We start from the raw sequence: 15,454 nt of genomic DNA, 5'->3' as shown, positions 1-15,454 counted from the left end.
CCTTCTTTGGACCAGGAACTGGACCCATCTGGCTGGATGAGGTGGACTGTGAGGGGAATGAGACGTCTCTGTGGGACTGTCCAGTACAATGGGGTCAGAATGACTGTCAGCACAAGGAAGATGTGGGAGTTGTGTGTTCAGGTGATGAAAGTGAACATCCATGAAGAGAATGTGACATTTATAAATTCAAACTGTTATATCTAAGACATTTTATCCTAGTTGTTATATGTATAACAACCTACTAGACAGGGAAGATGATATGTCAATAATATTTAACCAGTTATTGAATATGCCATTATTAAGAACTGACTTATGGAGTAGATTTACTATTTACTAATAATGCCAATTTATTCGCTTTTTCATTTAAAAGATTGTCTAACATAACAACTTATTCATTTCATCTACTTCCATATAGAATTCATGGAGTTTAAACTGACCAAAGGCTGCTCTGGACAGCTGGAAGTTTTCTACAATAACACTTGGGGAAATGTTTGCTACAATAAAATGGATACAAGCACAGCTAGTCTCATATGTCAGCATCTCAGCTGTGGAAAGAGTGGCACTGTTCAGAATACACGGTCTCGGCTGGAAGGGGCCCCACACTGGATTGACGAGCTCCAGTGTCGCCCCCATGACTCCACACTGTATCAGTGTCCGTCTGCTCCCTGGGGGGAGAATAAATGTGATCATGATGAAGTGGCTGAAATCACATGTGAAGGTAAATCAATAATTATTATAATTAGTTTCATATTTCCTATTTATTTAATAATTTTTCTTTTGGATTTTTTTTGTTTTTGGTATTATACATATTGTACATTAGGGGTGTAACAGTACACAAAAATCACGGTTCAGTATGTACCTCGGTTTTGAAGTCACGGTTCTGTACATTTTCGGTATAGCGAGAGGTAAAAGAAACAAAATATAAATTGCTTCTTTTTTTCTTTACTAAGCTGTGGTTTGCTGAACAAAGTATGATTTTCTTAAATAATATTTTCAGTCAATACTGCTGCAAAGTACTAATAAAAGACTAAAATTTACTTAAAAGTACATAAAAATAAATATTCTCTCAAATACATAAAAATAAAGTAAACATCCATTAAGGTGAACATTTTGAAAATGATCTATACTGATGGCCTACCCAAATTATTCACATTAGCAGCTTTCAGCTACATATTAGGACTGTGTAACGGTCCATATGCGAACCGAACCAAAAGACCCGTACTGAAAATGTCCGGTAATAATACGTGTACCGTTACACTCCTATTGTACATACAAAGTATATAAATATGTGCATTTTTATATTTCTTTCATATATTTCTATATGACTATGTACTTATTATTACCTATCAATGTTTTATTAATGCTACTGATATGCACATCAGTGCTTTGAATCATACACGGCTTCTGTCAGCTTCCTGTGATTTGTTGTAATATTAGATGATCATTTAGTATAATTACTGCTTCATATATCTACCCTGACATCTGGCGACATTAAGATTGATTTGTTTATCTTTAACTATCACTAAGAATTCTTTCTTTGTCAAGGTGAGGAGAAGGAAAATATTCCACGTAGCTACTTGTCATGTTCCGCTGGTGCCAGTCAGGAATTATGTTCACGTAAGTTCAGATTGAATCTTTCTTTTTCTTTTTGTTTAAAAGAAAACTGCTTCAAAGCGAATCGCTGAGCTCTGTCATCCACACATATGTTCACTGTGTTCCGTCATCCACACATATGTTCACTGTGTGCTGTAAGAGCTTTTTATTTTAAAGTATTTATCTTCCCCATAGGCCACTTCCCTGTGAGACTGCAGGGGGGCAGTAGCGAGTGCTCAGGGAGGGTGGAGCTGTGGCATAACGGCTCCTGGGGGACAGTCTGTGACGACTCCTGGGACCTGAGAGACGCCCAGGTGGTCTGCAGACAGCTGGTCTGTGGGACAGCACTGGAGGCTCATGGGAACTCTGCCTTTGGACGAGGAAATGGCTCCATTTGGCTGAATGAGGTGAACTGCAGGGGTGATGAGCTCCACCTGTGGGACTGTCCTCACTCTCTTCAGGAGCAGAGGAGCTGCAGCCACAAGGAGGATGCTGGTGTTACCTGTGCAGGTGAAAACTTACATCAGAAAGTGCTCAGTTAAAAGCAAAGATAGTTTGATTTAGGATATTTATTAATAAACTTTATTTTGGTATTTTGTAGGTGCATCTTTACAGCTTACTACAGCTTCAGGTAATGTTGTTAATACATATATAACATTTTAAAGTTTGAGAAGTGTAAGACGTACACTATGTGGACTAAAGTATTGGGAGACCTGGCCATTATACCATTACACATTTCAGGAACTTTTATAATATCCATTCTATTCCATAGGCATCAATATAGAGTTGCCCCCTCCCCCCTTTGCAGCTACAGTATAACAGCTGCTATTCTTCAGACTTTCCACAAGATTATGGAGTGTGTCTGTAGCAATTTTTGCCCATTCATCCAGAAGAGCATTTGTGAGGTCAGGCACTGATGCTGGCCTGGCTCTCAGTTAGATTGGGTTGATGTCAGGGCTCAGTGTGGGCCAGTCAAGTTCCTCTACACCAAACTCATCCATCCATGTCTTTATGGACCTTGCTTTGTGCACTGGGGCACAGTTATGCTGGAACAGAAAAGGACCTTCCTCAAACATAGAATTGCCCAAAATGTCTTGGTATGCTGCAGCATTAAGAGTTCCCTTCACTGGAACTAAGAGGCCTGAAGATCAACCCCACACCATAATCCCCCCTCCACCAAACTTTACAGTTGGCACAATGCAGTCAGGCAGGTAATGTTCTCCTGGCATCTGCCAAACCCAGACTTGTCTATCTGACTGCCAGACAGTGAAGCATGATTTGTCACAACAAAAAACAAGTGCTGCTGCTTCAGAGTCTAGTGGCGATGTGCTTTACATCACTCCAGGCATCATATGACAGTGCCACACTTGAATTCACTGAGCTCTTCAGAATGACCCATTCTGTCACAAATGTTTGTAAACCTGACTGCATGGCTGGGTGCTTGATTTTATACACCTGTGGCAATGAGTCTGAATGAAACACCTAAATTCAATGATTAAGAGGTGTGTCCCAATACCTTTGTCCATATAATGTACACTGTATGAAATAAGTAATTGTTTTTGTACTTGTGTTTCAGATACCCAGTCACCCTCCATGACATCCAAGAAACCAGGTATTTTATTGGCTTGAAATTATACTGCACCCCTAAAAAACAACCCCCCAGCATAATCCCTCCTCCACCAAACCTTACACTTGGCACAATGCAGTCAGACAGGCACCGATCTCCTGGCATCCGCCAAACCCAGACTCGTCTGCCAGACAGTGAAGTGTGATTCATTCAAACACGTTTCCACTGCTTCAGAGTCTAGTGGCGACGTGCTTTACACAATTGCACTTATTGTGAAGGTGGCATCATATGACAGTGCCACACTTGAATTCACTGAGCTCTTCAGAATGACCCATTCTTTCATAAATGTTTGCAAATCTGACTGCATGGCTGGGAGCTTGATTTTATTACATCTGTGGCAATGTGTCTGAATGAAGGCCCGAAATTCAATGATAATGAGGTGTGTCCCAATACTTTTGTCCACATAGTGTACATTGTATGAAATAAGTAATTGTTTTTGTACTTGTATTTCAGATACCCAGTCACCCACCATGACATCCAAGAAACCAGGTATTTTATTGGCTTGAAATTATACTGCATGGGATAGTGATGCTTTTAAACAAATCAAGGGACAATAGATGTTTATACATTAAAATGCGGCTTATAGCAGGGCTTGTCCTTTGAAAAATGCAGGCGCACACAAATTTGTGCTAGGTGCACAATTTCTTTTGTGCACCCTAAAAGTGCTAGGTGCACAATTTTACCTTTTTTGTGCGCCTAAAATGTGGTTGGACTTTGGTGCAATGGGTCAAAATCCAAAAAGTCCTAGTGTTAGTTGAGAATTTTGTCCTAGTTTTAATGCTTTAACATATTTTGTAGAAACCCATTTAAAGTGAATCACTTTTTATTGGTGAATAAAATTTGCAATTCAGAATTCAGTCTTTTTTGCATCAGTACTTTGGAGATTGTCCTCAATTTGCATAACACTTGCTGCAGAAGGCTCAGAGGGGAAGAGCACCATAATATTAAGATTATATGGACCAAAACTTAGAGATGGCATCCAATAATTTGTATGAGCCAAATTCTGTTTCTCCACTGAAATTGCATTTGTTAGCCAGTGTCTTCTCTGAAAACTTAATGCTTGGATGAAAAACACATCAGCAGTCGATCCCAGCAGCAGCCAATCCTTAACATGTATACAGCTAAGACTAACTAGTTATGAAGATGCCATCTCTTAAGTGCTTGAGTAGTTTTGAGTAGGTTGCCTTCCAGGATCTAATCTGCAACTAGACCACAGGGTGAGTAATGACAGTAGCCAAGGATATTGCTGTTGGACTAGGAGTGGGGATAGCTCAATATTAAGAGTTGGACAATAGGGTTGGGTCGATAGACGATGCCATCGTCCATCGCCGATGGCCGATAGACATCACGATGCTGAGCCGACATCGCGATCCTCCGCCCCACCCCCGCTGCAGCAGCAACCAGCTCACGAAAAACACGCACTTAATCACACTATATAGCCAAATTAAATGCATGCTTTCAATTTCGGCATCTTTACTTATTTTATCATTATTATTATGAGGAAATTATAACAAGGAAGTTGTTACCCACTGCGCATAGTGACGTCGGAATGACATCTTTAATATGTCGTTTTTGGACGTCCAATTTTGGTCCACTGAAGGGGTTGTTTTGTAACGCCAGGCGACGTCTTTTTTTGACGTCTAATGAACGTCTAGTATTGACGGCCGTGTGACCTCCATGTATGGGCTATTTATAGTCCAAATGTGGTCGTTGTGGACGTCTTATAATACCAAAGGCAGACTAATTTTAGACATTGTGTATGTCGTGTCTCGACTAAATTCATATATAAATGAACAATTTCACCATGCTTTCAATTAAAACTTAAATTTAAATAACGTATTGCTGCGACGGGCAGATGGAGGTATCGCGAGCTAGAGAAACACGGAGATTACTCTGTCGGGAAACATCCACTCAATTAATAATCCGTACAAGGATTACATCAGGCACCCAAAAAGCACCAAAGATAATTATATTTAAGAAACACAAAGTAGTCAGACGACGAACTGTAAGACGCATCCACGGTGGGACATTTATGTAAGCTAATTACACACGAGGATCAGACCGGGTACACACAAGACACATGTAAACACATGCGCAACAATAAGGAATTACCTATTAATTAACAATAACAGCAACAACACAACAATGGCTATTTACAACTGCACGCGGGGCATGCTGGGACATGCCGGTGCTACAGTGTATACAACAGAGCAGTACAGAGCTAAAGTAAAAAACATAATTTAGCATTAACCTGGTTTAGCAAGCTGGATGTTAATTTGTTCGACCGGGCATCAAGCTGCTGCCAGATTTTGAAATCCCGCGTTCTGCACGTGCACAAAAGTGTCCGCGAGGGACGTGGATAAAACTGTTACAGCTGCTCTGCACTACTCAGTTTTCACATGGTTTTCAGAACGAACATAAAAAACAATGCACGATATAATTTATTGTCATATCAGCGCAAATGCACATAAAATACGTACGCATTAACATAATAAATCATGTTTGTTTCGAAATAATCATCTGTATTCCATTTATTATGTTGATAACAACAATGTTGATATTTGTAAATAAAACTATATTTCCTGCACCTGTCGTAGTCGTCCAAATAACGTCAAAAAAATTACGTTCAAATGTTGAATGTCATATTGACGTGCAAGTTGGGTCATGGATGGACGTTCAAATTGTGGACCTAGTTTGGACGTTGTATAGATGTCCAGAATTGGTCATGGACTGACGGACCTAATATAGACATGATCTGCACGCCTATCCGACGTCCAATGTTTAGTGGGTATATAGCGATCACAATACAAATTACAGTGAACTCCAAACGAATTACACGAACTATATAGTTCGTTTACATTAATAAATGAGGCATACAGAAACAGCAGAAAAAAAAACAAAATAATTTTAATTAAATTAGATTAAATAAACTACACCAAATATGCCTTTTTCATGGTTTTACCATAACGAACAGAACGTCTGCGCATCTTTTGCGCGGATTAACTTGACCGCAAATCCTACACACCACTTCAGGCGTATCTCGTGGCTGTCCTGTTTCATTCGGTCTAAAGCCAAAGTATTGCCAGAAAGGTGAATTTGCACCTATTTTTACCAACCAAGTTTGTCGACGTCATTATAACGACACAGATCACTATGCCTATTCATGCCAGAGTCCCGCGGAAAAAGTGATTGACAGGTGGTAATTTGTGTGTAACTTATCTTTATTTATTTATGGTTTGGTTATGGGTAAAACAAAGACCATGCGGGTCAGGTAGTGGAAACGGTAGGCTACAATTAATTAATTCGTTATGAATTAATTATTTAACACCAACCATCGCTCCCCTCCCCAAAAACGTTGCATATTCTGACACGGATGACCCTTGCTATCTATGCTTTTTTTCGACGCCATTGTTCTCATGAATAATTCCGTGGAGCGTCGAGTGGTCACGTGACAAATTATGAGGCGCGTACAATTTAATTCTTTTTTATTGATAGGCGCGCATTTCTTTGCGCAGCTCTTCACCATTTTAGGCACGTGATGGCGTGCCCGCGCAATTGCGTACCTTAAAGGACAAGCCCTGTAATCACGACAGTACCATGTTTGGGAAATGTTTAAATATCGCCTCAAATGCCCGTAAATAACATACATACTTCAAGCTAAAGTATCAGTATATGCAGAAATATTTATATGCATTAACAGTAAGCAATGTTTAAAAATGTTCCTATTCACTAGTATATTGTAGTTCCAATCTCATCCATAGCACAGGCTTGATAGATACACAGCTTTACTATCTGAATATATATTCAAAGTAAATGCTTTTGAAGTGCAGTATTGTTTGTATTAACTTCATAACTATAAATAGATCACTATCCTATATCAGAAATAATTTTAGCACAAACCTCTGTCTCCCTCCCTCAGCTGTACCTAGCACTCCCTCTCGACAAGTCCTGTCCGTTCCGTTTGTGGTCTTCCTGGTCCTCGGAGCTCTTCTCTTCCTGCTGTTGGCTGTCCTTGTTAATCAGCTGTACCAGAACCGAGAGCTGAAAAGAGGTAGATGGGGATATGGCTGGGATTCTACACAGTCTACACGCGCTCACTTGGCTTATTTTAGCACATGAACTAGTCAGAATCTCAGAATGATTTTAAAGCCAGTCACTAGTATATTTTCAAAAATAACCGAAATAGCGGTAATTTCCATTTTCTGTGTATAATAACCACGTGTCTGTGAAACGGCCCAGATATGGCACCAGTGCAGAATATCTTTGAAGTGATGGAGGGCAGTCTCTCAGAGCTCACAGCCGCTGTCTCTGTGTGTCCACCCCCATAGCTATGTACATGGGGTCGCTCTCCAGTCCACAGGAGCCCATCTATGAGGAGGTAGAATACAACCTGATCCATAAAGGTAAGATCATCTCTTTGTCCTCTTTGCACTGGGGAAGAATGATTTATTGTACCACGTGTAGTGAAGCTTTCAGGTAGATAAAGATGTGGAGGAAGAGCATAATGGTGATGGATTGTTTGTTAGCTTTCCTGGTGTGAGCATCAGTCACTCCAACCTCACAGGTAGCGTCTCAGTGAGGTCAGGCCTGAATGACTCTCTCCTTTACAGGAAGTGTCTTTTCTGAGGATCTGCCATATGCTTATGATGATGTGGGCGACAATGAGGAGATAACCTTCCCAGGTTCATACAGCTATTCCCAAATTAGCACTCAGTACTTTTGTATATTTTCCATTCATAAGGGCTTATAGATTGTTTTAATAATATTGAGGTGGTAAATTTTGTTACTGGTTTATAATTAAACAGTCAGTTTCAAATATAATAATTTTTCCTTGAATCCTTTGTTCCTGGTTCAGGGTTTATGGAGACAGAGGACACACCAGAGGACTATGATGATGTTGAGGGTATAGAACAGAGTCCACATGTTTTACCAGGTGAGTTTCTCTGCACACACAAGCAGTGGGGGAGGCGACAGTTTCTCAATCAATACTCAAACTGCTTTGTAAGTCATTTGTTTCTTTCAATTATCATATTTCTAAGCTATTGCATGATGTAGTCAAACCCTGTGTGTATCTGGAACATACTGACCAGTGCTGATGATAGGACACTCTGCTTTACTCTCTGTCTGTTCATCACAGACTCTCCTGTGATGGAAAACACAATTAAACATAAACAGCATGTTTTCGATGGGAGTTCTGGGGCTTCAGGTGAGATTCCTCAGCTTTATCACTATGATTCTGCTGCATTCACACCACAGTGACATTATGAGTATACATTCATTTATGTAACAAAGACACTCGCTTGATCTGCCAGGTATGATATCCTGTGTGTTTCCCTTCAGTAATGAATCGCCTGCAAATCCACAGTGTCAAACACTCTGTCTGGCTTCTTTCAACTCCTGTAATCTTCTGCTGTGTGTCTGTAGGTGAGAACACCCTGCCCCAGAGGGACCCCCCCCTCACACCACACCAGACTGACTATGACGATGTGGGGGAGGAGTCTTGTAGTTCCTACGTCCCTTAGGGACTCACATTCACAGAGTTTTACATGCCAACTTCTTACCTTTACCTTCCTACTTCAAAACTGGTACTAGTTTGACTGATAATCTCGTATTTGCATCAATGTGTAAAAATGGTCCACATGCCTAAGCTGAGTAAGAATGATGGTCTTGGAGGCAGCACATTGGCCTCAGGTCTCCATGGCTGATTCTTTGAATCCTGCCTCTGATATTCCTGGGATAGACTCCAAGCTCACAAAGCCTTTATATGGAAAACAGTATAGTAGTGTAGAGATGAAAGCTACTAATTAGCAGTTTCTAATTTTGGTCTCCATCCATTCAAGAACCGCATATCAGTCATAGTTTTTCTTGTTTTTCATTAATGTTTCGTAAAATTTTGTAAAATTTACGTTTCTTATTCTAATAAACAGATATTTAACTATATAATTCTGAGTCATTTGTGTTTTGTTTCACTCAGGTAGCTCCCACTTGTAACATTCACATTAAGAACTTAAAATACATGCTAATCTAGATGAATATATAGTCAGAGTCAGAATGAATGCCATGGACAAACTTAATATTTGTTGAGCTGTTTTCAGCCGTTCACGTTCATTGTTCTGCTTTTATTCCTCCAGCGGACGATAATATTTCTGTGGGTTTGCCTAAGACTCAAACACAGATCTCCACAATATGTTGCTTTAATTTCATCAGAAAAAAATCAAGGTTACTTATAGTAAGCTGCTCAAAAAGAGAATGGATGAATATTGTTCAAAAGTTAAAAATAGTAAGATTTGCTGAGACAAATTCAGAAGTGAAGAATGGGAGGAGATCTACCAGAGGAGGGGAATCGCCATTTCAGTCCTCCTTCTTATCACAGCCCTCTGCTACGAGGGGGAATCTCACCAAAACTCTCTGCCACTCTTAGCGCATATATGGAGGAAAGGTGAACGGTGTCCGCTGATTGGTGATTGTACTCGTTTAATGTTTTCCTGTGGTCCCGCTGTGTGGTTGCTGGGTGGGGGGGCGGGGGGGGGGTGTTCTTTCTGAGAGCTGAGAATGGCATAAAGAACGAGAGCTTAAGGGTGGAGGTTGGTGCCTCAGCACCGCTCTGAGGAGATCTGGTTCATCCTGAAGAAGATGGAGATCGGCCTGTTCATTCGTGATCGCTCATTGCTGCACCACAGACAGTAAGAACAGCAGACAGGGTCACGCCTCAAAATCTACACCCCAGTCAGCAAAGTACCGTGCTGATAGCTACACCTAATCTAACACAGTGATAAAAATGTTAATAAAGGGAAATGAATTACATGTTTAATTTACATGGAACCCTCAAATATAGCAAATGTAAGTACTTTTATGTATTAAAATGTTTAAAAATATGTAACATATGTAACTGATTGTTACTCTTTCAGTTGTCTTTTATTATTTTCACTCAGTTTTTGTATAATTACATGGAACTTTTATAAGAGAGTCTGTATTTAGGTTTTTGAAACTTTGTTTTATATTAAAATTTGTGATTAATGATTTTGTTCACAATACATATATTGCTAAATATAGGTGTGATAAACTATTAGATATTTGATAAATACAGATCAAAATGGTTACACTAACTGTGGTAAATCATTTTCAAATAAAGTTCAGCATGCTCAGCTTTTCCAGTGGTTTTGTGCAGTTTCTATTCTGAAGATTAATTTTTGTGACATGAAGCATCATGTCACCAAATGTTTTTTTGTCTTTATACTGCTGCTGTTAATCGTCAATATTAGTAGATGATCAATTCTCCTGTGTCTGAGGTGATTACCTTCATAACCATATGAGAGTGTACCTCTGCATCCTTCTATGTTCAGGAACCATTTGTTTGAACAGGACTGATTTGGAGTCTAGACCTGTAAATGCAGACTGTAAGGTTCATACCACAGCCCAGAGCCTGTATATCGCAGAAATCATTCAAGATCACCATTTCAGACAAGGACCCCTTGCAGCTCTCTAACAGCACATAATAAATCCCAATATATCTTAAATTTAATGTCAATTAATGAATTTAAGAGAAACTGGAATGTCTGTTAAAGCCAGAAGAAAGTGATGCCACTGTATTTTTTTATAAATCCTTTGCTAGAGAAACACTATATGCATATGCATATTAAATATCTTCCTCAACAAATAGAAACAGGGAAACAACCAAGCAGATAGCAAAATAAAAAGTCTCAAGAACGAGACGATCGTTGTCCTGCAGGTGCATGATCAGTTCGAAAAGCACACGAGAGCTTTGGAGCTCCAACTCCGCAAGCCCCCCCCCCCCCCCCCCCCCCGGATGAGGGGAGATACACAGGGTTGCAGTAATCTGGAGGAAGCGGACGCACACGGCAGACTCACCCAACACCACACCGCACGCCTCTGCTGTATATTTATACCAGTTTCCTTTGCCATTTTGCTGCTGTGGTCAGGAAATGAATAAAAAGTTAACAAGCAGCGAGCAACAACTACGCAGACATACATATGCAGGGTGCAGCATTTCCCCCCCCTCAGAACCTCCCACTCAGGCTGTCAAATCTAACTGTTATGAAGCTTACAAAACGATATCAAAACAAGTTTTGCAGCCAAACTTTACATATATCAATATATTTACTGATTTCGCTGACACTATTTGAGGGGACACAAATACCCATTAGCAACTCCGTTACTACATCCAGCAGTTTCACCTGACAGATTATCCAGCAGACGTCAAACTCAAGATTCTTTACTGTAATCTCAGTATAGAAGGGTGGGTACATGTGCACAAACGTGTGTGTACCATGGCCCACATGCCTACCATTAAATGTCCTTTCTACAGGGTAATCGTGCAAGTAGTGATGAAGTAAAGATAAGTGAAAGAATATAAATATATAATAAAATATTATTCCAAGTACTACACACACACACACACACACAGTATTTATATAAATTCATCTGAAACTCTTAAATGTACTTGCCCGCTATGCCACCTCAAACTTATTATTTTGCCACCAACATTTGCTGGGGTGGCGTCATGCCCATTGAAGCTCAGGCCCGACCTGCCTGCCTCGCCTGACCTGCCTCGCCTGACCTGCCTGCCTCGCCTGACCAGCCTCGCCTGACCTGCCTGCCTCGCCTGACCTGCCTCGCCTGACCTGCCTGCCTCGCCTGACCTGCCTGCCTCACCTGACCAGCCTCGCCTGACCTGCCGGCCTCGCCTGACCTGCCTCGCCTGACCTGCCTGCCTCGCCTGACCTGCCTCGCCTGACCTGCCTGCCTCGCCTGACCTGCCTGCCTCGCTTGACCAGCCTCGCCTGACCTGCCGGCCTCGCCTGGCCTGCCTTCCCTTCCCTGCCTGCCTCGCCTGACCAGCCTAGCCCGACCTGCCTGCCTCGCTCGACCTGCCTTCCTTGCCCTGCCTGCCTCGCCTGACCTGCCTTCCCTAACCTGCCTTCCCTGACCTGCCTTCCCTTCCTGCCTCGCCTGACCAGCCTCACCTGACCTGCCTGCCTCGCTCGACCTGCCTTCCCTGCCCTGCCTGCTTTGCCCATTCCTGCCTCGCTCCCTCCATGTCTCCTGATGTTCTGTTCCCCATTTTGTGCCTGCTTGTAGGGACTCAACTGGCTCTCAACCTTCGGCTAAGTCTCGCTCTGACCCCCGCTTCCTGCCTGTCGTTTTGGATTTGTTTGTCCTGAAGATCCGTAATAAACTCCCTGGTCTCCTGCACCCAGGCCCTGTGCAGTTCCTGACTCTCAGGCATGACAGGAGTAATTTTAGTAAATTTTAAAAATAATCTTCCCAAAGTCTTTGCATATGTTAAATTGCGGCGAATTTCATCATTATTTCATGTGATTTATGCCACACATTGTAACTGGAGCCCCTCAGAATATTACCTTGTGTGACACCCCTGTTGGCCAGTCAATATGTAACAAGTAATGTGTGGTAGATGTGATTTGCCAGCTTCCTCGTGTTTATGCAGCACAGGGTCAGAGGGGTCTGGAGTTCAGCACAGGGCACAATGGAACAGTGTGGGCGGCATGTTAGCCCATCTCACACACTAAGGGGAATTAAGAGATACCAAGTAAACTGACTGAAAGAGGAAACCAGAGGAAACCCACACCACACAGGAAGAATGTGCAAACCTCCCACACATATAGAGGCGTCAGGATTCAACCCCCCCACCCCTGGAGTTCGGGGGGGGGGGGGGGGGCAATGGCGCTACCCACTCAGTTACTCTGCGTCTGTTAAAGGTCATGAAATCTGTAGTAAAGCCTCAATTTTCTTTCCCTTCTGGTATATGCATAGTAAGTGTTACTGCACTTAATAATATGCCATCTAAATTATTAACCAGTAATAATTTTTTTTCCAGTTGCTGGAGGGCCAATCCTGCCACCAACCCCCAAGTTTTTCCCCTGTAAGTTGGAGGACCTCCTTATAGGGCTGTATGTAGATTAACGTCATACCCAGGATGAAGCAATTGCAGGTTAAGGGCCTTGCTCAATAGTAGAATCACTCCAGGCATTAATCGGGTTTCAAAACCGGCAACCTTCCGATTGCTGGCACAGAATCCTAGCCTCAAAAAAAATTAATCTCCATTTGGGTCTGACTGCCTGCTTGTTACTCCATCTGTTTTTACACCAGCAAGTCATTACTACATAGAAGTCATTATATATTCATCACTTACCAATCCATGAGAAGAAGAAATATAACAGAAATCAAAAGAAATTGTATAAACATTTTCCCTTTGCATTTAATTAAAAATTTAGGATAGATTTTGTAGTAATGAACTGTATTTGTTGAAGTATTGTTTTAATGTTTTTTTTCAGTGCATAATGTGTATTTAATTCAAAATCAAAGTAACGGTTAGCAATGACGATGCTTTTATTGATCCCTGTGGGCAAATTCTTTTTCACCTCCCCCATCTTGCTTTCTATAGCTGAGATCAAGCTTGGTCATGAAAGGCAGTGACCTGTAGTGGCACCCAGAGAGCTGGGGCTTAAGAGCCTCGCTCAAGGGCCCACAGATATGCTGAGCCTGGGATTGAACTGGCAACATTCCAATCACAGGCATAGCAGCTTAGCCCACCAAGCCACACACGGACCCCCAATGACAATGACTGGTGTCACTGTGCACGGTCACAACGAAATGAGGTCGTGTGCTTTCGTCATGCAGGCATCACACTAAGGCTGGGCGATATATACCCAAAAATGGCAGTGCGATCAAATTTTTCATATCAGTCGATATCGATAATTATCACAATATAATTCATGAATTGTTACTTTCAATAATAATTAATTATTTCTTTACTTTTAGGCTCTATTTATGCTTAGAATTCCCATAGGATTCCCCTTACACAGATTCCCCTTAAACAGAACATGAGAAGGATGACAAATTGAATGGTAAAATGAAATATAATTTAAATAAATAAATCATTCAATAATATTTTTGCCATAGGGTGTAACACTAGTAATACACTGACAGTGCAGTTTGCTGCTGGGTTTTTTCTCTGAACGCCTCGCTGCTCGTTACCGGGGCGGGTTTTACATTGTTAGTAGAGCTGCCACCCACCTGGTATTGAAATATAAAATGTGTCCCGTTTTGAAGTTGCAACACCAATTACTGGTGTCTGTGACTGTACATGCTTGCATTCTGTATGATCTACTGGATAGCAATGCATCGAGTGGTGCAATAAACTCGTAGTATTTCCAGATTTAGTCTGCACCAGTCTTAGGCTTCTTTAAATTGCCAAAGTACCACCACACCAATGACGTCTTTTTGCCTGGTCTATGTACAATATCTCCCTTTTAAAAAGATGCCGTGGCTGCTGTGCTTTCTTCACGGACACCAAAGTTTACACTGAGGGAGGCTTTTCTCTCCCGTGACGCAAGAGTATTACTAGATAGTAGCATGTGGAATGCCAGCTCAGCAAACCTTGCTGTGCGTTTGTTGTTTGTGGGTGAATGGAGGCAGGTCAGGTTATTTTAGCGCCAAAAACACCGCTGCTAGCGTTCTCTGTAGAGTGCTGCTCTGTGGATTTTCTCATTGACTTCATTTTACCATGCACTTTCGTTTTTGATCTCACTGGATTACCCTTATTGGACGGGTTGCTTTGGCCTTGCCTGCTCTCCCGGTAGAGTTGATCTGTGGTTTTGATTGTGTTGTCTTTCATCTTCCTGCTTGCCATTCTGCATTCTCTTTTTTATTCAATATATCACCTGTTTCTATTTTTACAGCTGTGTCTGTACTTGTGCCCCATTGTCGCTCCAGATAAGCAGTTATAGAGGAAGTGAAGTCATTTCATCATGACGCAAAATACGTCGCCGGATCTCAAATCATATCGGACATTTGCCACACTCATATTGAGGGGAAATCATTTCGTGATAATTATCGTTATTGTGTTATCACCCAGCCACACATAATAATAATAATAAGCATATTATTTGCAAAAGGTGCAACAGCTGACTCCCCAAGTCCTCCACAAGACTCCTGAAGGTCTCCTTTGGTACCTGGCACCAAGACATTAAGACGGTAAACCCTTAAAGTCGCGAGGTGGGGCCTCTATGGATCGGACTTGTTTGTCCCCCAAAGTCCATAATATGTGAGATCCATGTGAGTGGAGCCAGGCAAGCCCTAAAACTAGGAGGGATTGGGTAACCATGAAGCATGAGCTGACTTTCATCAATATGGGATTCTCCTTCCCTCATTCTGACATAAGTATGATGCAACCTTTCCTGGGCCAGTGGGGTT

At 41.6% G+C, this 15,454-nt stretch overlaps 1 protein-coding gene and 1 long non-coding RNA gene across 2 annotated transcripts in view; one reads left to right on the top strand and one right to left on the bottom strand.

The window, feature by feature from the left end:
* Nucleotides 1–1,221: 1,221 nt before the first annotated feature.
* On the bottom strand, nucleotides 1,222–14,974 carry LOC140588277 (uncharacterized). The gene is made up of 3 exons (XR_011989628.1): nucleotides 14,827–14,974; nucleotides 7,121–7,261; nucleotides 1,222–2,095 (listed from the first exon to the last, which is right to left on the bottom strand). It is a non-coding gene; the product is annotated as an uncharacterized lncRNA (long non-coding RNA).
* Nucleotides 7,030–15,454, top strand: part of LOC140588276 (uncharacterized) — a 30,291-nt gene continuing 21,866 nt past the window's right edge. The window contains exons 1-6 of the mRNA XM_072710202.1: nucleotides 7,030–7,271; nucleotides 7,549–7,623; nucleotides 7,831–7,902; nucleotides 8,076–8,153; nucleotides 8,358–8,426; nucleotides 8,645–8,831. Of these exons, the coding sequence (XP_072566303.1) occupies nucleotides 7,034–7,271; nucleotides 7,549–7,623; nucleotides 7,831–7,902; nucleotides 8,076–8,153; nucleotides 8,358–8,426; nucleotides 8,645–8,742 (630 nt within the window). The 5' untranslated portion in view covers nucleotides 7,030–7,033 and the 3' untranslated portion in view covers nucleotides 8,743–8,831. The remainder of the gene's footprint in view (nucleotides 7,272–7,548; nucleotides 7,624–7,830; nucleotides 7,903–8,075; nucleotides 8,154–8,357; nucleotides 8,427–8,644; nucleotides 8,832–15,454) is intronic.

Source organism: Paramormyrops kingsleyae, chromosome 3, assembly GCF_048594095.1.
Source record: "Paramormyrops kingsleyae isolate MSU_618 chromosome 3, PKINGS_0.4, whole genome shotgun sequence".
Classification (NCBI taxonomy): Eukaryota; Metazoa; Chordata; class Actinopteri; order Osteoglossiformes; family Mormyridae; genus Paramormyrops; species Paramormyrops kingsleyae.
This window is presented reverse-complemented; position numbering and strand designations above follow the sequence as displayed.